This window comes from Camelus dromedarius, chromosome 9, assembly GCF_036321535.1.
Source record: "Camelus dromedarius isolate mCamDro1 chromosome 9, mCamDro1.pat, whole genome shotgun sequence".
Lineage (NCBI taxonomy): Eukaryota > Metazoa > Chordata > Mammalia > Artiodactyla > Camelidae > Camelus > Camelus dromedarius.
In genome coordinates this window covers 72,021,616-72,044,719 of record NC_087444.1, presented here as the reverse complement: position 1 = coordinate 72,044,719, position 23,104 = coordinate 72,021,616, and the positions used below count along the sequence as shown (strand labels likewise).

Here is a 23,104-nt window from a genome sequence, read left to right as displayed (position 1 = left end):
GAGCCAGACATCTTCTAAGGGATTGACCTATGAGTTAGGTACTTTCGATTATCAGTCCCATTTGTAGGTAAGGAAAATTTAGGCACAGAAAGGTGAAGTCCCTGCCCTAGCATACACGCTGGAATGTCACCTGAATTCAAACGCAGGCAGCCTGGCTCTGAACGGGGGCACTGGGCCACCAGGCTCTACTGTCTCCCATGTGTCAGCAACGGTTACTAGCCCTCTTCCGGCCTCAGTTTACTCAACTGTGAAACGAGCTTCCCAATATTCATCTCTTCAGTTTGCTGCAAGGGTTAAATGACATCGGGCTTAGGCCTGGGAGGAGGGTTTTTTAAGGGGGATCTTTTGTTCCTCAGCCATGCAGGAGGAAGGGAGAAGAGGCCCGGGGCCTCTCTTCCGCGTTAAGTTCCTGGTGATCCGTCCAATGCCCCACTGAGAGGAGAGACAAAGCAGGGCAGGGATCCAGACCCTAGGTCCTCCAGAAATCACAGGGCAAGGTGCCCAGGGGCCTGTGTGCCTCTCCCCACCCCTGCTCTCGGCTAGGTGAGGGGCCCTTTGGCTTTACCACGGGCTCCCACCTCCCCACCTCCCCCGGATCTGACCACATAGCAACCTGGTTGCAACCCCACCAGAGAAGGAAGTGGAGTCTGGGGTCCCACCGGAAAGTCCCTGGTGGTGTGATGCAAGACCTTCCCGCCACTCCGCCCCGGCAGATAAAAGCACAGGGCCAGCCGCGAGGTGCCAGCTGTCCCCGCGCGATCTGCCTGCCATGACCCGGCACTGCGTGCTTCTCGTCTGGGCTCTCCTCGCCCTCCTCAGCCTCGGAGCGGCTCGAGAAGACCCGCCGGCCTGCGGCTCCATCGTGCCCCGCCGAGAGTGGAGGGCCCTGGCGTCCGAGTGCAGAGAAAGGCTAACACGGCCGGTGCGCTACGTGGTGGTGTCGCACACTGCGGGCAGCCACTGCGACACCCCGGCTTCGTGCGCGCAGCAGGCCCAGAACGTGCAAAGCTACCATGTGCGGAACCTGGGCTGGTGCGACGTGGGCTACAAGTGAGTGAAGACGGGAGCCAAGTCTGGGGCCGGGACTGGGGAGGGAGAGGTGTGCAGGCGTGGGAGACCGCAGGACCGGGCTCTAGAGCCACCTGGCTGACACCCCGGGCCCCTTACTCAACCGTGCAGCATCATCGTTTCTCCCCAGGGTATCCACTTAGGGCTGGGCGTGTGCAGGTAGCAAAAAGATGCTAGGAGGAGAAGGGGTGGCAGTTTAAGCTCTGCCCCTCAAAGGAAGGGACAGACTTTGCCACCACACAGGAAGGTGTCCTTTCGGGGAAGTCCCGGGCCGGTTAGGCATGGCCAGGTTCCAGTCCCAGATCCACTTAACTGCTGGCTGAGCCCTGGGGCAGGCATTCACCCTCCGTTTCAGCTTCATCTTCCTCCTCTCCAAAGTCAATAGGATGGTGGCCCATTCCATCACTAAGCCAGCCAATTCAGGCAAAACGCTAAGGACATGACCTTCAGTGGAGTGGCAGCCCCCAAATCCCTGGACTCCTGGCACCTGCTACTACGTGCCAGGCTGTGCACCGGGTGCTGGGATGGGAATACAGCTATGAACAGTATGAATCCAACCCAAAGGGATTTAAATAAGACCAGCAAGGAGCAACAGGTGACAGACAAGCTAAGTCAACAAGATGAAGACAGGTGGCAATAGAAGCGATGAGAAAAGGAACAGAGGGACTGGCAGGGCTCCAGCAAAGGGGAGCCCAGGGAAGACTGTAGTGAGCTGGGGGTATGGCAGAGGTAAAGGCCAGAAGGCCGAGTGAGTGGGGCATGTCTGAAAGACAGAGTTCAGGGTGACTGGAAGTAGGTGGGAAGAGTGACATGAAGTGAGGAAGGGCTTCGCAGGGGCCAGATGGCACAGGGTCCTGTGAGCCATGGGGAGGAGCTGAGTTCTACTCTGAGTAAAATAGGAGTCATGGGAGGGATATGAGCCTGCTTCCGTCTGGCTGCTGGGTAGAGAAAAGACTGTAGGGGGGCCAGAGGGCAGAAACAGGGGTAGAGATGGGTTAGCTCTGCCTCTTGGGGCCCATGCCCACCAGCTCCCTCTCCAAGGTAATAGTCTGGGGTCCTGCACAAGGGTTTCTGCAGCAAGAGAGCTTTGGAATCAGCTGACTGGAAATGCAGGCTCCCAGGCTCCACCTTTAGACTGCTCCTGTAGGGCTGGGGTGAGGGTGGGAAATCTGAGGGCCTCACTCAGAGATCTAGATGCCTCCAAGGGGATCCCCAGCTCTTCTGGCTCAAGGTTTTACAATTCAAAGTCTCCAACTTCAAAGTTTTGTTTCCAAGGGTCAGGCGCTCTGATTCTAAGTGTTTCCCTTGAAGTAACAAAGACCAGAGCTTAACTCCGCAAAGTGGCTTAAATCACTTTTTAGAAAAGCAAACTGAAATCTGTTTCTCAGATTTTAGGATTCAGAGCCCGATTCAAATGTTTTGAATCCCCATTCCTTGTTGCGTCTCCTTTGGAGCCTCAGTTACTTCACCTGTAAAATGGAGCTCCTGACTATACCCACCTGGTGGTGGTGGTTGAGGTTTAAATTAGATGCATCCATTTGGTGGTGGTGGTTGAGGTTTAAATTAGATGCATCCATTTAACAAGTGTATAGAGAACACCAATGGTTTGTGCCAGGTGCTGGGGCTGTGGCAGGCCTTGACCAGCCTAGGCCTGGGGCCAGGATCACTGTGGTATTTCTAGCTTCTTCAGTCTAGATTCTAAGAGTTTGGCTTTCCAAGTGGCAAATTCAGGATCTGTTATTCAGAAGTTCCCACATTATGTGCATCATCGGTGACTGTGTGAGCCAGGGGGCTGAGGTGGAAAATCCTGTGTCTCCAAAATGCTGTCTAGTTAATTGCAATTGCCAAATCAGACTCCCTCAATCAAGATGTGCTGAATGAGTCTTAAGGATCTGCTCCCAGTCCCAGGACTGGAAACTTCAAAGAGACAGATGCTGAGGCTTTGGGGTTTGTGTCTGGTTGCGGTGCCAACCCTCGAGTCCCTGATCCTGTCACTCAAATGCACCCTGGCAGGGAAGAGGAAGCAGGAAGTAGCCTGGGGAGAGGGCAGAAGAACTTCTCACTGGAAAGTTCTGAGAAGCATTAACTCTAGGACATGATGTTGGCTAAATAATCTCAGTCTCTGCATCCTCAGCTTCAAGGGGGGAGGGGGGGATAACAGTGCCTGCCTGTGAGGACTACAGATGAGTTAGCAAACCAAGAGCTCAATGAATCCTCCAGGGAGGCAGGAAAGAGCAAGGAATCAGACCACGTGGGTAGGAGTCATGAGAGGCCTGGGTGAAAACCCTGGCTCTGCCCCAGACCAGCTGTGTGACCTTGGGCAGGTGTTGCCTCCTCTCTGATCATCTACAGGATGGGGGCAGTGGTGGCTCACAGCGTTGCTGCAAGGATGAAAAAAGGTGCATGTAGAGCTATGCTTGACAATGGCAAGGGCCATGGTCATTGTTATTACTGTGGAAGATGAGGGGAGGGTGTTGGGGAAATGGCGTGTGAATGGCAGGGACAGGGGCGGGGTGAGCAGAGGATGGGTGGGAGTCCTCCCCCAGGAAGCTCTCCTTCACTCATCCAGCCCACCCACCCATGCAGCTTCCTGATCGGAGAAGATGGGCTCGTGTACGAAGGCCGAGGCTGGAACATCAAGGGCGCCCACGCAGGTCCCACCTGGAACCCCATATCCATAGGCATCTCCTTCATGGGCAACTATATGAGTAAGTGACTTGTCCAGCCTGCAGGCTGACTTGGAGCTCGGGGGGTGACACAGCATGGTGTGTAGTCAGTGGGAGGCTCTGCCAGCTACAAGCTCTGTGACCTCAGGCGAGTGACTGCTTCTCTGAGCCTTGTTTCTCCTTTGGGTAAAGGCCATTTTCAGTTGCACAGCTTCAGTGAAGCTCAGTCCATGGCACCTAAGAAGTGTCTGGTAAATGACAGCTAGCTATTGGGCACCTCTGGGCAAGTGCTGTCATTCTCCCCTTTCACAGATGAGGAATCTGAGGCACAGAGAGGTTAAGTCACTGCTTGGCAGTGGCAGACTGGGTTCTAGGCCCTAGGGGGCCAGCTTGGAGTGCACAATCAGAAGCACTACCCGACACTACCTCTGCCTTTCCAGGAAGCCCCAGCCTAACCCCTACCTCTACCCTCCCCCAGATCGAGTGCCCCCGCCCCGCGCCCTCCGGGCAGCCCAGAATCTGCTGGCTTGTGGTGTGGCTCTGGGAGCCCTGAGATCCAACTACGAGGTCAAAGGACACCGGGATGTGCAGCCGACCCTCTCTCCAGGTGACCGGCTCTACGAAATCATCCAGACTTGGTCACACTACCGCGCATGAGGCCCTCTCCGGCTCGGCACACCGCTCCCATCCCCACTCTGTCAGAAACCCCACTGCCTCTCCCCCCCCCCCAATAAAGGTGAAGCTCAAACTGTATTCCCATGTCCCCTGCCCTCTCTCCCTCTCACAAGACCCCAGCCACCACAGCCCCATCCTCTTAGCATCCAGTCCTCTCTGGTGCTCAGAACCCAGAGGCCCCCTGAACCAAGACCCCAGAGATCCCAGCTTGGAAGTAACATCACAGCTCAGAACCCAGAGGTCTCAGGTCAGAGTGCAGGAATTAGCACCAAGTCGGCCGACATGTCACAAAAAGCAGCTCAGGGGTCCTCAGCTGCTGGGCAGTGAACCATGCTGGAGGACACCCCCTCTCCACCACACCGCCAAAGACATCCTGTGCAGCATCTCTGCTTGGGCCACCTGGGGATGAGCTGATCACTCCCACCCTTCAGGTCCCCACTCCTTTCGTTGCTTTCGAGAGTGCGGGAGTTTTCCCTGAGCCTGTACCCCAATCTGCCTCCCAGTCACAGACAAGTTCAGAAATACACACAGGTCCCAGTTACCCCTCACCCAAGCTTCACTTCTCCCCACTCCACCCCACCCTTCAGTGTAAGCTGAGGGATCCCGAGGGCAAATACGTTTATTTACAAAATGCACATACCCACCCTCCCAGCCTGCAATGCCTGCGGGAGAGGGAGGGGTCAAGGTCACACACACCTGAGACCTCTTGAGCACCAGGAGGGGCAGGGATCTGGGCGGGGCCAGGACACACCGGCCCCACCCCGCGCCGAAGCCAGCGGTGGGTGGGGCTGGAAGGGCAGTACTTTTCCGAGGTCACGACCGCGTGTCCAGTCGGTTCATGTATTCCTGCAAGGCCTTCAGGCGGGCGTCTATTTCGGCCATGTCAGCTGCCTGGTGGTCGGAGCTGTACTCTGCGAGAGCAGGCGTTGGGGTCGGGGGGTCTGTGCAGGGCCTGAAGCCGCAGGGAGCTACGGAGCCCAATATGCCGCCCTCAGTACCATCCCGCCGGCTCTTGGGCAGGTGAGAGGGAGATGTGGAGGCCCAGGCTCACCTTTGATGGGGACCCAGCCCCCTGAATTGGCCAGGCGTCTCTGATGGCGGCCGCGTTCCAAGGGGGTGGACTTCTGCTGCTGGGGGTGGCAGGAAAGGGGATAAGGCACCCTCTATTCCAGCCCCCCAGATCCCACCGGAAATTCTCAACCAAAGGACCACATAAAAAATGAGTTGATCCCACCGGGCACTTAAATGCACAATAACCTCCTTGTATCTTCACCAGAACCCTCTGAGGTGAATGCTATAACCATTCTCATTTAACTGATAAAGAAACTGAGGTACAGAAGCTAAGTAATTACCTTAAGTCACACAGGTTACAGGAAGGGGAGCCAGGTTTTAAGACCCAGGAACTTGAGGCCAGAGCCGGTGCTCTTAACTGGCGTCCTCTGCCCCCACCCATCCTCCCTTCCAATCCAAAGGTCTCAAAACACTGCCTCCAGAGGAATTTCGGGACCACCTCTACAACCTGATCCCCTAGCATGGAATCATGGGAGAAAGGGACAGAGAGCTCCTGGTGGTTCAATGCTAGCCGTCTAGTCCAAAGCCTGAGGAAAGGCACTCACCGTGTTGGACCCACTCCAGGTTGTGGGGCTGCGGGGCTTCCCACGGCAGCGAACGCTGAGAGGAGAAAGTAATCAAGGACCAATGGAAGGAGACTGTGGCACCTGCCACCTCTCCCTCTTCCCTAGTTTCAAGGCTCCAGCTTCTATCACCCAATTTCTCTACAAAAGGCTGTTTCCAGTCTCCCCTGACACCCGTTTGCAGGCCATCCCTTCCCCTAGTCCATGTTTTACCCTCTAGGGAGGGATTCAGAGAAATCCTCGAATTCGCTGCAGGAGCTGGCGGAGGAGCAGCGGCTGCGGAAACTGTCCACTAGAGGGAGAAGGAGAGTGTGAGCCTCTCGCTCTTGCCAGTCCCTCCAGACGGCCTGCCAGCCCCGAGCACTCCAGTCCAGTTACCGGAGGAGCTGCGGTTTCGGGAGCGGTTAGCCGCGTCTCCTCGGCCGGTCACGGCAGCAGGGGGCCGAGTCTGGCGAGACCAGGAGATGGATGGACCGTCACCGCTTCCTCCGCTGCCCAGTCGGTTCCGCTGCTGCTGCTGCTGCTGCCTACGGAACGAGAAAGGAGCCGCCCACCTAATTCAGGGAAGGGCGTCGCTGCGGGAGCAGGTAGGGGAAAGGGGAGAGATGGAGCAGGTGACAGGTAATGGAGATGGGAGATGGGGATGGATGAGGCCAGAGGTCAGAGGGTCAGGTAAAGGGGCAGGGATGTGGATAGGTGAGGAGGGAATGGGTGCTAACTTCATCTTGATCTCTCTCTGCTTCTTCTCCTTGGCTTTCACAAAGGCTGTTGGGTCGAAACGGGGCACGCGACCACCTAGGACCGGGCGGGGGGTGTGGAGAGAAGAGGAGGCTGGAGTCACAGGATCACGCCTCCAGAGTTCCATTCCCATCCACCTCCTCCCACCGGCAGGGCAAGGCTGTCACAGACCTGTAGGCGAGGGCGAGGGGCGGGCAGGGCGGCCTCGACCCCGGCCCCCGCGGGCACTCTCCCGGGATGAGGACCGGGCGGCGCCACGGCCACGCGACGTGGAGCGCTCCCGAGACGTCGAAGCCCGATCCTCCCGGGCTGAAGGCTGCACCACCGGCGGAGTCCGCCTCCTGGGATCACAGAACCCACTGCTGGTTTCCCACCGGCGACAACAACTCCTTTCCTAAGCCTCTTCCTGGACCGCACCATCTCCGAACCTTCAGGCTCATCTCCCATCAACTCCTAGCCATTAACATCCTCACACGCGACTCTCACAGAAACCTCCCAAAGTCCACCTCTCTCAGAGCCCCACTAAAACCCCCAAATAACCCATCTGTCACTTCTCTACATCCTAACACACTTTCACCTGACCCTTCTCGCAGAGATCTTCCACAGTTCCCTGGAAACCCCTTCCTAATTTTTCAACACCCACCCCAATCAACGCCAGCAAACATAACCCAGATCCCCACCTACTGAGCCACGCCCTTTCGCTTAACTAGACCTCAGGCCCCGCCCCTTTCTGGTCCCTATCTCCATGTCCAGACTCTTGAATGCCGCCGCAGGCCGGCCCGTCTCTCTACAGACTCCTCCCATCGTTTTCAATTATTGAGTCCTTCCCTAAGCCCCATGCCGTCCATTAGGCCCCTTTCATCCCTCCATCCCCGCCCACTCTCAGGCTTCACCCGCCCTCCTCTACATCCTACCCGGCCCCGCCCCGTCACCTAGACCCCGCCCATTCACCTCCAGGCCCCGCCCATTCGCCTCCAGGCCCCGCCCACCCCGGGCCGCGCCGCTCACCCTCTCTTGTACATGGCCAGCTCGGCGTTCAGCGTCTTCAGCCGGGCACGCAGGCGCCGCTCCGACGCCTTCACCTCCTCGAGCTGCCGGGAGGGAAGCGGAGCGTAGAGATCCAGACTGAAGTCCAGGTTAGTGCCCTGCCGGTCTCCCAGCCGCCCAGCCCGGCCCCCTCACCTCCTTGGCCAGCCGGCGGCAATCCTGGCTCCGGCGGCCGGCCCCGCGGTGCCCGAGGCCGCGCTCTTGCCGCAGCTCCAGCTCCAGGCCGCGCACGAGCCCGCGCAGTGACTCGATCTCCTGGCGCGCCGCTCGCCCAGCCAGCGCCTCTTCGCGCGATCGGCCCAACTGGGCCTCCAGCTCGCGCTTTTCAGACACCAAGCGCGACACCCTGGGAGGAGGTAGAGGGAAGACAGCGAGAGCTGGGGCAGGGTGAGGGGCACGGTCCCATATCCTCACTCCTCCACCGGGGCGGGCACGCACCATCTCTTGATCGGTAATTAGAGAAGTGCGAATGAAAACCACCAAGAGAGTCTGGGCTGATGGGAATTTTATAAAACAGGGATCCAGCTCTCAGCAACCAAACTCATCAGTTCCAACAGCACCTGACAGTAGGCAAATACACAGCACCACCGAGTTAGGTGTCATCCCAGAAGCCTGAATCTGATTAGCTGAATCTGAACCACTTCACAGTAAATACAGGGGACACGTGAATACATGAACCATGGAGACAAAATGAACAAAATCCACACTGTGGGAAACTGTACAGGACAAATAACCTGGCTTCTTTCACAAAGAAGTAGCATGAAAAATGGGGGGGGGGGGTGTAATAAAGAGATTTAAGAAACACAACAAATTGCAACGTGGGTCATATGTGGGTACTTATTCACACAAGACAATTGCAAAAAGATATTTGTGAGATAACCAGAGAGGTGTCAACATATACACCCTGGGTGTATCAGATGATACGAAGGAATTTTTGTTAATTTTGTTGGATATAATAACAGTACTTATATGTCTTTAAAAGACCCCCTTATATGTTAAAGATACATATTGAAGTGTTTACAGAGGAGATACAATATCTGGGATTTGCTTCTCAGGAGAGAGGAAAGGATGTAGATCACAAACAAGATGGGCAAAAATGTAGGCAACCGCTGAAGCTGGGGCGCAAGTACATGTACATTATACTACTGTCTACTTTTGTGTGTTCCTGGGATTTTTCCTAATAAAACATTTTTAAAAATCTGTGTCTCCCCCACACTCCCCAAGGGGTGTCCCCATTCGGTCCCTTTCAGCTGACTTCCCCCCTCCCCTCCCCTCCTCCCACCTCCTCTCTGGTGCTCTTTGCAAATGCAGTTCTCTCCTCCTGGCAGGAATGACTCCATTCATCCTTCAAACATCACGTCCCTGTTCCCCAGGGAAGTCGGCCTACCCCCCAGCTAGGCTAGGTCACTCCCTTCTGTTTCCTGCTCTCCTGGCTCACTGTACATTTCCTTCCCAGCACCAATCATAGTGGAGCTGGCACTGATGGGTGTGATTATCTGTTCTCTCTCTGCATCCTCACTCTAGCTGTCTGGTCACTATGTAGGAACACAGGCTCTGTGCCCAGGCTGACGACGCCCAGCTTATACCACTTATTACAAGCTGGGTGACCTGGGACAATTTCACTTCACATCTCTGTGAAGTGGGATGATAATAATACCTACCTATAAGGTTGTAGGAATCTATAAAGAGTGCTAAGATTCTGTCCGGCACTCAGTAACGGCTCAATAAACATCAACTAGGGCCAGGCAGTGTGCCTAGCACACAGTGTGAACTCAGTAAATGTTGGATGGATGAATGAATGAATCTTGAAGTCTTCCCGAACTCCAAGATTGGAAGAGGAATGTAAGAAGCAACCGGCTGATTATGGATTTCAGGGCAGACAACGCCACCTCGTGGCCATCCTGGGTAACACATGCACTAACGCACCCACGCAAACGCACCGGGAAGACTCAAAAGGTTCTCCATTCTCCAGCCTCATGAGCTCCCGTTCCCGGGAGGGCATAAGTCTGGTCTTCCCTGTCAGCACTGGGTGCTCAGTTCTGGGCCAGCAGCTGCCAACAGTGTACAGTGGCTGAGGAACGAAAGGGGGCTTGTGCTGACTGCCTGGATTCAAGATCTAGCCTGGCCGTATTACTTCACTGTGGAACCTGGGGCAAGTTCTCCAGACTTCCTGGGCCGCAGTTTCTTCCTCTATAAAATAGGGACGATAGTAGTGCCTACTCTGTGAGGATAAAATGAAGTAAACCATGCAGCACTGAGCAGAGTCCTTGGCACACAGTTAAATGCACAATAAACATTAGCTTCTATTATTATTATTACTAAAAATAGTATTAGCCCTCTCCAAGGAGTGGAGCCCCCTTCAGGTGGAGACCAAGTCCCAGTCAGCCCCTCCATAGCCCTCTGCACACAGCAGGCACTCAATAAATATGCCAAGAGCCCTTCCTCACTTCACTCTTTCCTCATCGTCCTCACTATATTCCCATCTAATGCAAGGCCTTTGCACATGCTATTCCCTCTGCCTAGAACACTCTTCCCCACCCCTTCACCTGGCCCACTCTGAGACCCCATCAGTTCCTGTTCCCACCTCCCATAGCACAGGCTCCCTTTCCTGTCTAACCCATCTCCATTTGCAATGCTACACTGGGTTATGTGATCAATGTCTATCTGGCCCCTGGGCTGCCCCTACACGATGGGCAGGGAAGGCGCCAGCACAAAAGAGGTGCTCAGTGAAGGTAGATTCAACTGAATGTAGCCCTACCTCACACCCTGTCTTTGCACATGGTGTTCCCTTTACCTAGAACACCCTTCCCTTACCAGGCATGGTCAACTCTCCCTCTGGGCTCCCAAGCCCCAACCATGGTGAGCCTTCACTGTCTGCATACAGATCTGTTCAGACTGGGAGCCCCAAGGAGGGCAGGGCCAGGATTGCCTTGGTCACTGCTGTGTCCCCAGCACCACTTAACACAAAGCGGGCACAGAGGAGGGGCTCAGGATAAATATCTGGCGAACGAGGGATGGCTGTCCTTCCAACAGGGCTAAGCACTGGGCCATCAGTGCATGATGGGACGTGTGCCCCCGGCCCCAACCGCCCATTCACCCCACCCTGGACTCACTGCTCCCGCAGGTGCCAGATCTCAGTCTCCCGGCTGTCCCGAGTGTCCTGGCCGTCCAGCCCTCGAAGGCGGCCCAGCTCCTCCTTCAATGAACGGATGATGCCCTGCAGGACCACAGGGTCTGGCTTGCCCTGGTACGGGAGGGGCAGCGGGTAGTGAATCCTGAGAAGGAGGATTAGAACCGTGGCATCTCAGAGGCCAAGAATCCTTCTGGGAAAGGACATGTGAACATTTTTGGCCAAACACTAAAGGAAATCTGTTGGGCATCTTCTGGGAACACTTTTGCTATCCTAATAAAAACAGTAGATACAATTAGCGAGCACAGCCCTGTTCCTCTTCCTCCTGCTTTGAAGCAGATGCTACGCCTGGACGACCAGCAACCATTTTGTGACCATGAAGCGATAAGGATGACGTCAAAAAGCCAACACATTAAGGATGACGAAAGAAAAACAAAAACAAAACAAAAGGAGCCTGAGTCCTTAATGAAACTGTTGAGTAGCAGCCACCAACCTAGACAACTTGTTATGTGATAAACCATTGTTTGTTTAAGACACTGGTAGCTGTTACCATGCTACTTGTACTCAAACACAATACTAAGTGATATAAACCTTAACACTGAAGATTCCAAAGGCAAGGCTTAAGCAACATCCCCACCTCGCCCTGGGTACCAGGGGTTCCTAAGTCCTATCCATTCTCTCCCACCTGCCCACCAGCTACCAGCCTGGACCTGGAGCCATCCCCTTGTACCCACCTGTCAAACTCCACAGAGTAGATGAGGATCAGGTAGCGCTTGGAGTTGAGCTGGGCCGATCTTGAGGCCAAGGGGCCTGGGCGGCCCCCCATCTTTCGGTTCCGCAGGGACTCCAGATCTGTGTAGGTCAGCAGGTCAAGGGTGACCGACTCACTGCTCTGTTGGGAGAGAGTGGGAGGAGTCGCCACAAGACCCAGCATGGCCATACCCAGAGCATCCAGCCCACACACTCCATTCATTCTGTGGGCTGCTGGGCTTTCCGACACTGAGGCTGGTAATCAAGATGTCCCTGCCCCATAGGGGCTGGCACAGGACATCATCGGAGGGAGAGACTGGAAAGAGCCTAAATGCTTAAGCACGGGGAATGGCTTAGTGCTGTGGCTTCCGAGTATTGTCCGAGGACCCTGGCAGTCCCTGACACCCTTTCAGAGGAGTCCATGAGGTCAATACTAAGATGTCATCTGCCCCTCTTTTTTTCTCCCCTTAATGGAGGCACTGGGGATTGAACCCAGGACCTCGTGCATGCAAAGCACACGCTCTATCACTGAGCTATACCCCCACCCTCATTTGCTTCCTTTGCTGTGCTGACATTTACACCGATGGTGCAAAAGTCCTGGTGGGTAGAACTGCTGGTGCCCACAAGCAGAAAGCAAGCCAGTGGCATCAAAGGTACTTGTAGCCATTGTATTCACGGCCATGCAGTGGGGCTGGGAAGGAGGGAGAAACAAACACACAAATAAATAGATAAAAGACACAGAAAATGAAGCCTAGGAATATTCTTGATGAACCCGTAAAAATGATTCATTTTATTGAATCTTGACCATTGAGATTTTTACGACTGTGTGTGACAAAATGCAAAGTACACGTTGGGCCACATACCAAAGTATGACATTTTCTCAGGAAAAGCACTTGTGCGACTGAATTTTGAGCTAAATTAGCCACTTTTTCATGGAACGCTATTTTTTTACTTGAAAAAGGACTGACAGACAACACTATGGTTATTCAGTCTGGGATGTTTGGCAAGCATTTTCTCCAAAATGAACAAAGTGAGCCTGTCACTTCAAGAAAAACAGCTCACGGTATTGGCTGCCAACAAGAAAATTCAAACTTCAAAGCGAAAATTAGAATTTTGGAAAACTTGTCTCTGCCACTGTGTGCTTGATGGCTTCTCAATGTTGAAAGACTTCCTGGGTCATATCGGTGAGAATCTTAACAAATGTGACTTCCTGGTATTGTACAATGAAATGTGTCAACTTTTGGAAGATCTGCACAACTCAGTGAACCAATATTTTCCAAATGACCAAGAAGATCTGCACAACTCAGTGAACCAATATTTTCCAAATGACCAACGTATGGTGTTACAAATGGTGTTACAAATGCGTGATGTTACAAAATGGCTAAGAGATCCAGGCAAAGTACATCAAGAGATTTTAAGGTCACAAAATAGGAAAAGTCCATTGATATGGTCTCACACTCCACATTACAACAAACCTTTAAGAAACTACCACATGTCCAGTTTTAATGTGTTAGCGAAGGAGGATATACTCAATTATCTGAAAAAGCTATTAAAGGACTCTCTTTCCCAACTACAGATCTTTCTTAGGCAGATTTTTTTTCTGCATGTACTTCAACCAGAACATATCACAACAGGCTGAATGCAGAAGCACATGAGAATCTAGCCGTTTTCTATTAAGCCAGACATTAAAGAGACTTGCAAAAAGTTAAAAAAAAAAAAAAAGGCTGTTATATTTCTTACTAAGTAATTCTGTTTTAGAAAATGTATTTTTCATAAAAATGTTATTTAAGTTAACATATAACAGGTTTGGGGTTTGGAGGGGTGAGTGTAGCTCAGTGGTAGAGCATATGCTTAGCATGCATGAGATCCTGGATTCAATCCCCAGTACTTCCATTAAAAAAATAAATAAGTAAAACAAACAAATTAAAAAAAAATAACAGGTTTGCTATTGTTATTTTTCAGTGAATTCATAAATATCTTTATATTTTCGGTTTTCATTTAGAACGTGGCAAACAAATACTGATAGGTGAAATCTGCGTAAACAAAAACTCTTTGGTGTCCTCGGTAATTTTTAAGAGCCTAAGGGGTCCTGAGGCCAAAAAGTTTGAGAACCACTGTGTTAAATAAATCATAATGCATGGGCACAGTAGAATACTAGGCAACCACCAACAAGGATAACAAACTCAGAAGTTGTAATAATAATAAAAATAGACAATACATGTATATTATGAGCCAGGCACTATTCTAAGCTTTTTACCTGTAACTCATTTAATCTTCACAACACTATGAAATGGGGACTACTATCATCCTCATAGCACAGATAGGGAAACTAAGACATGGAGGGGAAGTAACTGGCCCAGGGCTTCCAAGTAGTAAGTGGTAGTGATAAATCTGACTTAAGAGTCCATGCTCTTGGCCATTGTGCTGTTATATACATACAGCCCATTATACCTAGAGATACCAAAATGTTAACAGTCTTGGATGGGAGACAGTAAGGGATTTAGACTCTCACTTTCTCAGTCACACATTACTTTAGTATCATCACAGTTTTATGAGTGCATATTTCATCTGTAATCAGAGAAATTACGTAGTTCACAATTTTTAAATGTCTAAATAGAAATTCTGTCATTCTAAATTCCAACCTGCTTTTTTTTTCCTATTAATACTTTTAACTACTTGACATTATATTTTTTTTCAATTGTCTGTCTCTTCCACTAGAATATCAGCTTCACCAGGGCAGGAATTTTGTCTCTTGTTCAACGCTGTATTCCCTGTGCCTACCACAGTGCCTGGCACAACATAGATGCTTAGTAAATGAGATGAATGATTAGCTGTACTCATTGATGTGACTAAATTTTTATGAAATATTGTTTATCCTTTTTTTGTAAATTTTTATGAAATATTGTTTGTTTTATCTTTTTTTTGAGGTTATTAGGTTTATTTATTTATTTATTTTTAGAGGAGGTACTGGGGATTGAACCCAGGACCTCATGCATACTGAGCATGTGCTCTACCACTTGAGCTAAACCCTACCCCGACTGAAATATTGCTGAATCTTTTAAAAGCAGATTACAGAATTCCTTAGGAAATATATCAACTTTATCTATAAAATTATAGATCTGCACATACATACATACACACACATTCACAAGTGAATAGGGAAATGGAGAAATGGCTGGAGTGATTTTCATTACAATATTAACAAAATATTACCAGGAGTATTAGGAATGGAGTGATTTTTACTTTCTTCTTTACATTTCTCTGTGACTTCAATTTTCTACATGAGAATCACTGTCATTTGAATTACGATCAGAATAAGCCATTTACATTTGAGGAAGAAGAAAAGACAAAGATAGCCTTGTTCTTTCAATGAAAGACAAGGCAGAGGTCTTGCATACATCAGGTGGGTATCTACCCTCCCAGAGATTCAGGAAACAGAAACCTCCCCCAGCCCCCAGCCCTGGCCCCTACCTGGGTGAGGGCTGACTCCAGCATGTTACAGAAGATGTTGAACTGTTTGAAGTTCCCTGTCTTGTGAGTCAAATCTTCGATGACTAGGTAGGGAGAAAAGTCCTTCCTGAGGTTTGACCACTTGCCCAACCCAAGGGCAATGCACCCAAGCTTTCTCACTTTCCCCAATACCACTGCCTCTGGCCCGAGGAATGAGCCATATACCCCCTCCCCACCTTAGAGAGCCTCTGGTCAGGTAGAAGAGGCAGATGGACAGGATCCTGGTTGGTCTCATCTTCTGGGAGAAGCTGATCCCAGGGAAGGACAGGAGAGCCCACCAAGACAGGCACACTCACAGCTGGCATCGAACTCGCCTCGCCACTGGTCGGCCGTCATCCGGTCCTCCACCTCCAGCTCTAGCACCTGCCCAGATACCATCACCCGCACGGCATGCTCCACACCCCGGAAGATGTAGTCCACCTGCAGGCCGGCTGGCTGGTCCATGGCCAGTGTCGCTGAGAGGAATGAGACAGAGACTCAGAGGGGCTCAGAGGAGCTGAAAGGCCAGAATCCTGGTTCCACCATGTATCAGCTGTGTTACCTTAGGAAAGAGGCTTTGCCTCTCTGTGCCTCAGTTTCCTCATCTGAAAAAATGGGTATAGTAATGGCACCTACCTCATAGAGCTGTCATGAGGATTAAATTGGACAATATGCATAAAAGCACTCAGAACTGTGTCCTGCACATTACTATGCCTAATACACACTGGTTCATAGAATATGATTTCCAATAAGAGAATCATAATTTCTACTACTGATTATTAATTTATTCATCCTTATACTCATTATAGATTTATTATTCATTCATTTATTCAAACACTTGGGGAGAAAAGTCAAACTGGAAAGGGAAACAGAGTATTGTGATCAAGTGGGGCAGAGATTTTAAATAGGGGGGTCAAGGGCAGGCCTCCCCATGGAAGTGACATTTGGGCAGAGAACTGAAGGAGGTCAGGGAACAAGTCATGTGCTATCCTGAGGGAACGTGGTCCAAGTGGAGCGAACAGCCAGTGTATGGATAACATATTATCCATGGTACATTTAAATCATTTAAATGAATTAATAATTGATCTATTCATTGGTCTGTTGCAAGCGTAAGTACTTTCTCTTAGCCAATAGGACTACTACTCATTGTTAGTTCTACGAGGAGCTGGAGGAGAGGGTCATGTGTTCACTCTCAGCCTGGATTCTAGGGAGTGGTTCAGAATGGGAGCCCTAGGCTGCTTGGGTTCAGCTCTGTGCACATATGTGGGCAAGGAACTTAACCTCTCTTGGAGCCAGATTCCTTATCTTTAAAGCACATGCCATCCTGAGTGCTGGGGATACGTAGAGAAAGCAGATTATGTCCCTACCTTCAGGAGGGTGACAACAAAGGGTAGAATACAGCTCAAATGGTAAAGCACATGCTTAGCATGCATGAGGTCCTGGGTTCAATCCCCAGTACCTCCATCAAAAATAAATATATAAATAAACTTAATAACTCCCCCCCCCCCAAAATTTTTTAAATAAATGAAAAGAGGGCGGTAACAGTTAGAGGCATAAAAATGTCAAGTAGTGGAGAAAGAGGATGCTAGGGGTTGGGGGTTGCTCTTTTGGCTAAAGTGGCCAAGGAAGCCCCACCCCGACCCTGCAGGGAGCAGAGGCCTGGGGGGAGTGAGGGAGGGAGACAGATGAATATCTGGGGAAGGGTATTCAGGCAAGGGAACAGCCTGGCAAAGGCTCCAAGGTGGGATGTTCCTAGTTTTTTTCAGAAACAGCAAGGAGGTCAGGGTGAGGGAAGGAGAGGGGGAAATTGAGGAGATCAGAGATGTAACGGGCCAGATGATGTTCCTGCAGGCCTTTGCAAGCCCATAGGAGGATAACAGCGTTCATCTCCTTGGATTGGTGTAAGGATTAAATGAATTAATCATGTCAAAATCCTTGGCAAAACTGACCCATGCCTGACACACAGCCACACAGCAAACACTCAGTACGTAACAGCATCATCATTTTTTTAAATTGAAATATAGTTGACATACAACAGGATGTTAGTTTCAGGTGTATTACACAGTGACTTGATACTTGCATACATTATGAAATGCTCTTCACAGTAAGTCTAGTAACCATCTATCCCCATGCAGAGTTATTCCAATATTATTGACCAGATTATGTGGCTTATTTTTTTCTAACTGGAGGTTGGTACCTCTTAATTCCCTTCATCTATTTCATCCCCACATCCAATCATCATTGTTCTTGTTACTATTACTTTGTTGTTGTTTCTGAGCTTGAAAGGGGCTATAGCGACAAGGCAAGCCCAATCCCTCCCCAGTGTACAAATGGGGAAACTGAGGCTCCATAAGAAAAAGGGCCCTGTCCAGAGTCCCAGAGCTACTCCAAAGACAGAACCACCCAGGGCTGCCCCTAACCCAGACCACGAGGACCCCTCCAGTGCTTGATCTCATTCTCTCCCCATCACCTCTTTTAGTCCTCACACTTTCCCCAATTAGTCCTTCCTAAAGTCTGATATTGGAAAATATAATATTGTGAGAAAAAGATGAGCCCTGAAACTCCAGGCCAGTGATTTCTAACCTTTTTAGAGTCCTTGTGCCTTTGAGAATCTTACGAGATCTCCGATCCTTCCCCAGATAAATGAATAGGCCCATAACCTTTGCAAGTAATTTCAGGGTCTCCCAGAATACCACCCAACAGGTGCACCCACAGATCCCCTTCCTCAAAAGCCCAAGGACAAGCGCCTGAACCCCAGACGTGCTAACAGGCCCCTTTCTACCTCTAGACCCAAGCTCTTAACTTTATTTGGGGGATGGGTCTCTGGTGCTTTGCAGGGGCTAACGAAATCTGGGAAATCCTTTCCCTCGGAAAATTCACTCTCACAATTGTACTTTCGTTTCCTGGGACTTCAAAAGTGAGGGTTAATCATTCCTGAACTATGGGCAAACAAACAGCTACACATTTCAACATATCCCTCATCAACCGCCCCCAACGCGCGTGCCAGGCAGCGCTGGCCCCGCCCCACCGGGTGTCCTACACTCCGCCCCTCAGACGCCGCAAGCCAATCAGCGATCGCGCCGTGCCGATTACCAAGGCGTCAGAGGCAGCACGGGAACACCAGACGCGCCACACAGCCTCACCGCCCCATTCACCACCCTACTTGTGGTACCAATTCTCCCGAGGAGACAGAGGAGGAAGGGGACCCGCCCCACCCATCACCACTACCAACCTGGCCCTACCCTCCCCCTTCCCCACTCTGCCACACAAGCCTCGCATTCATAGCCCTTCCCTAGGTAGCAGGGCCTTTCTGCATCCAACGGCCCTGATGACACAGCCGCATCTCAGTCCCCAGATATTAAGCCCCTGAATATTCTGCCTGAATTCAACCCTCCCCTTACACTTGCCTCCCTCACCTGTAAAAACTTCGCCCGCTCCCCTCCTCCCCTCTTCTAGACCAAATAAATCACACACTCCCGCCAGCTCAACTCTCCCTTCCTGACCCCAGCTCCCCGTCACTCATTCCCTAGAGAGCCTCGAGATTCTGGCCACTCCCAGCCCCCCATGTTCTAGTGGGGTCCTCTCATATTCTACTTGAATTTTGCGTCCCCCACACTATTCCACCTGAATTCTGTCCGCATATTTGCCCAACATTCTACTCCATACACACCCCATTTTCAGCCTGTATTCCATAACCCTCATATTTCACCTGAATTCTGTTCCCTCTCAAATTCTGTGTAAACTCCCTCTCCCCCGACCCCGCCACTGACACATTTTCCAACTCTCTTCCCTTCGGAGAGCCTTCCCTGAATACTAACCTCCCTAATTCTGGGATTCTCCAGGACCGAGCTCCTCCCTCCCTCCTTGAAGCACCTGCCCCCAAACGCCGACTCTGTCCTTCTACCTGCGTCCTCCATCCTTGCTCTGTGACTCCAACCATTGCTCTGTGACCTTCGACCAGTGACCCATCATGGTCGCTGTCTTGTTCCAGTCCCAAGTCTCTCCTAGATACTTCGCCTCAGCTTCTCGACCCCGCATCCCAGCCGGGATGCCGTGCCTCCGAGGCTCCGCCCTCGCTAACCCGTGACATCAGCACTTCCACCTTGAGCGCTCCGCGTGTACACCCCAGCTCCCCACTCTGCTCCACAGACCTGACTCCACTTCTCGGGCCTCATGACATCATGGCTTCAGCACACAAGCACACACACTCAGTTTTCCAGCCCCCTCCTCACCCCCATCTTTCACGAAGGGGACTCCCCTCTCCATTTCCAGTGTGATATCACCGGCCCTGGCTCCTCCTCCCAAACTGTGCTCCCTGAATATTTCAGATTTCACAGCCTTTACAGCAGGACCAGGGCTGACAATAAACCACGCTGGGCTCCTCCCAAATAAATCCACATCACCATCTCCCACACTAGACATGGGTAAGTCCCCAGTGGCAGCTCCCACCCCTGATGGTTGTTTTCCCACGATCTGCCACCCCACCATGGCCCACACTGCATATTCCAGGCGGCCATGACCTAGCAGGACTCTCCATGCGGTGTACTCCCCACCACACACACACACACACACACACACACACTCACACACACACACACACTCACGCCTAGCCCAAGTGACTCCTCTGAGCCCTCATTCTGAGCTCACCTCCCCACCATGTGGGTGAATCTGAACTAGATAGAACCCTTTCCCCTGTTCCTGCATACCTCCAAAATACAAACCAAAGCCTTCCACATTATCCCCCTGGAATTGTCTAGATCTCCAAAGCCCTTAAGAATACCCCACAATCCAGACCCCCACAGTGCACACTGCAGCCCATCACCACCCTCCTCGGGTATCCAGTCCTTCTCTCTCCCACTGTCCCTCAAACACTTTTTGCCTTAGATAAGGACCACGCACACCTACCACCCAGTGACTCACCCTTAATTCTGCTCTCTCGTAGGTATTATAAACAGTCCCCATTTTACGGAGGATGAAACAGTCACCTCGAATCCTGCAGTGAGAGACTGGCACATTCATCCCTCTACTCATCACTCAGCTGCCCTTCCCTGACTACCTTCCATTTCCTTCCAAACTCTCTGCTCCTTTCCTTCCCAACACTAATCCAAATATGGCCTCACATCTTAAGCATGGTACACGCTGTAGGCTGAGGACTCCCAGGTTCAGATCCTGGCTCCACTATTTACCCACAATGTGACCCCTGGCAAAGCATTTACCCTCTCCAGGCCTTTCCCCATTAGCAAAGTGCAGATAAGGGCTCACATAGGATTACTGTGGGGATCGAATGAGTTAATACATATAAGATGCTTCAAACAGTGCCTGGCACTCGGTCAGCTGTTACCATCTGTGCAACTAGTCAATGATTAGTTGACAGACCAGAAGCCCATGAAGGCACAACCATTTTGATCATTCTTGTATCTTCCGCACCCTGGGCCTGGCATAGATCAGGGGCTGCTTGTGAATTAATGATGCCAGGAAACAGGGTTCAAAGCTCTGGAGATACAGCCAAGGTTTCCTCTCAGCTCACTCCTTGTCATCTTCCAGGTTTCAGCTCAAATGTCCCTTCCTGCAGGAAGCCCTTCCTGACTTCCAGACTGGTTAAAGGGCTGTCTTGATCATGACAGTGTCCCCAGCACTGCCCAGCACCCAGCCAGCCACAGAGGAGGAGTTTAGGGGTGAGTCCCAGGCCAAGCTCTGAACTGGCTTGTTTTTCAAAGTGAGGGCTGCAGACCTTCACCATCAATGCAGGAGCTTGATGAAAATGCAGGATCCCAGGCAGGGTGCCAAATCTACAGAAGCATAATCTCTGGGGGATGCGCCCAGGAATCTGCATTTCCTACAAGCTCCCTCAGCACTAACTAGAGCTGAGACCTTCTGCCCTTGGCCACCACAGTCTGCCCAGTTTATGACCCCATCTATACCCGAACACCCGACCCAACACCCTCCCAACTCAACAACCCTGCCCTGTATCACGGGGAGACCCCCCCACAAGAAGTGGTGGTAATGGTGGAACAGTACAAGTAACATCTTTTAAGCACCTATGTGGACTTCTAGGTGCTGAGTTCTATATCCAGTTGGAGCCAACACTCTAGTGAGGGATGTCTAAGGAGCCGAGTAGATACAACCAAACACTAATATATGTCAGGTAATTGCAAGTGTTATGAAGGAAAATAAAGCCAGGTAGCGAAGAGCCAGAGTGACAGGAGCTATTATAGTTTGAGTGGGCAGCGAGGGCCTGACTGTGGAGTTGACATTTGAAGAGACTCTGAAGGAGATGAGGGAGAAGCCACAGAGGCATCTGGGGGGGAACTCAAAGCAGCCAGAAGGGACAGCAAGTACATTCCCCAGGTGGGGATGTATTTGCTTTGTTTGAGGGACAGCAAGGGGGCCAGGCTGTCTGAGAGTGAACAAATGGGATTGGTGGGAGTTGAGGGCAGGGAGGAGGAGAAGCTGGATCGGGTGGGGTCTTGTAAGCTTGGTGAAGACTTTTACTGCATGAAGTGGGAGCCATGGGAGGGTTTGAACAAGGGAGCAACATGATCTGACTTTTCTATTAACTTGACTGAGGGGTCAAGGGCTGAGGTGGGGAAACCAGTGAAGAGGCCACTGCAGCAGACCAAGTGAGAACAGGTGATGGCTTAGACCAGAGTGATAACAAGGGAGGTGGTGAGACACGTTTGGATTCTGTTTGTATTTGAAGGTCGGTCCGTGAGATTTGCTGATTGACAGACAGTATGTGGGTGAGAGAAGGAGAGGAAGTAAAGGACAGCTCCACAAGCTTTTTGTCCTGGAAGGCTGGAACTACCATCAACTGGGTTTTGAGGTTGAAGGGGAGAAACTCCAAGTTTGGTTTGGGACAAGGTTTTAAAGTCTGTATGTCAGCTAGACTTCCAAGTAGAGAAGGGCCAGCCATTGGACATTTGAGTCTAGAGTTCAGGGCAGAGATCTCGACTGGAGATAAACACTTGGAAATATCATTATCTAAAGAGCCAATGAAGCCAAGAGACTGGGTGAAATTGCAAGGTGAATGATACAGAGAAGAGATGAGGTCATTCTACAGATGATGAAACTGAGGCAAAGAGGGTTAAAAACCTCACCTAGTGACAGGGCTGGAGGCAAAGCTAGCATTCAAACTCGGGCAAACCAACGCCAGAGCCCCCACTCTTAACCACTGGTAGGGTTGTTAGGAAGTTTAAGAGTTGTCACACAAAAAAACACGTGGTAGCTGCCTGGCACATAGTAAGCCCTCAGTAAAGGGTACGTGTATCATAAGCCTTCACACCTCGTAAAAGCACATCCTCATCCCTGGAGTCCTCACTCATTTTCTCCCTCAATATTGTTCTTCATCTACCCTCCACTCAAATCAAAACTTAGAACTGATGGCAGGGACCTCCGCTCCTCCACACTGAGCTATAATAAACCTCTGCCTTAAAAAGTCTCATTAAATCCCAAGGCTGTCTTACAAGGGCATTTCTACATTTTATCACCTGCTGTCTCCTACCTTACGCACTTCCCTCATTAAAGAGCCTCCTACGAAACAGAAAACACCCCCCCCAACTCACCTACTGCCCTCCGCCTCACATCCTGTCATTAAAGCGCCTATCCGTGTTAAAGGGCAACCCCTCCTGATTCCCACACTGCCAGGTCAGCTGCCTGTCCAACTCACTCTACCCTCAGAGCACCCCCTCCCCCCAGGATCGCCACCCCAGCCCGCGCATCGGCCGCTCTCGCCGCCTCTCACCTTCTCCACAGACACCCATCCTCGCGAGCGGCTCAACGGCCGAAGCTCCAGCCCCGCCCCAGGATCCGGCCTTCTCGCTTCTGATTGGTCCTGGCTTACTAGCTGCCAAGTTCCCATTAGTCGAAACAGACACCCGTCACTCTAGCCCGCCTCGGAGAAGAACCCG

General features: G+C 51.2%; 2 protein-coding genes and 1 non-coding gene across 8 annotated transcripts; 1 reads left to right on the top strand and 2 right to left on the bottom strand.

The window, feature by feature from the left end:
- Positions 1-445: 445 nt before the first annotated feature.
- PGLYRP1 (peptidoglycan recognition protein 1) lies at positions 446-4,487 on the top strand. The gene is made up of 3 exons (XM_031458921.2): positions 446-1,050; positions 3,655-3,776; positions 4,213-4,487. Exons 1-3 carry the CDS (start codon positions 770-772, stop codon positions 4,389-4,391), a joined length of 582 nt encoding a protein of 193 aa, XP_031314781.2. The 5' UTR covers positions 446-769; the 3' UTR covers positions 4,392-4,487.
- Positions 4,488-5,014: 527 nt separating this feature from the next.
- Positions 5,015-22,991, bottom strand: CCDC61 (coiled-coil domain containing 61). 6 transcript variants are annotated; one of them, XM_031458912.2, is made up of 14 exons: positions 22,939-22,991; positions 15,515-15,673; positions 15,180-15,262; positions 11,693-11,850; positions 10,942-11,103; positions 7,964-8,174; positions 7,790-7,872; positions 6,953-7,122; positions 6,763-6,838; positions 6,422-6,570; positions 6,257-6,335; positions 6,026-6,080; positions 5,461-5,539; positions 5,015-5,377 (listed from the first exon to the last, which is right to left on the bottom strand). In XM_031458912.2, exons 1-14 carry the CDS (start codon positions 22,955-22,957, stop codon positions 5,223-5,225), a joined length of 1,638 nt encoding a protein of 545 aa, XP_031314772.1. In that variant the 5' UTR covers positions 22,958-22,991; the 3' UTR covers positions 5,015-5,222. The 6 variants fall into 6 exon arrangements, with proteins under 6 accessions (XP_031314772.1, XP_031314776.1, XP_031314774.1 ...); XM_031458916.2 differs by having other exon boundaries at positions 5,015-5,320; XM_031458914.2 differs by having other exon boundaries at positions 5,461-5,536.
- TRNAA-UGC (transfer RNA alanine (anticodon UGC)) lies at positions 12,180-12,251 on the bottom strand. The gene has a single exon. It is a non-coding gene; the product is annotated as a tRNA-Ala (tRNA).
- Positions 22,992-23,104: the final 113 nt, after the last annotated feature.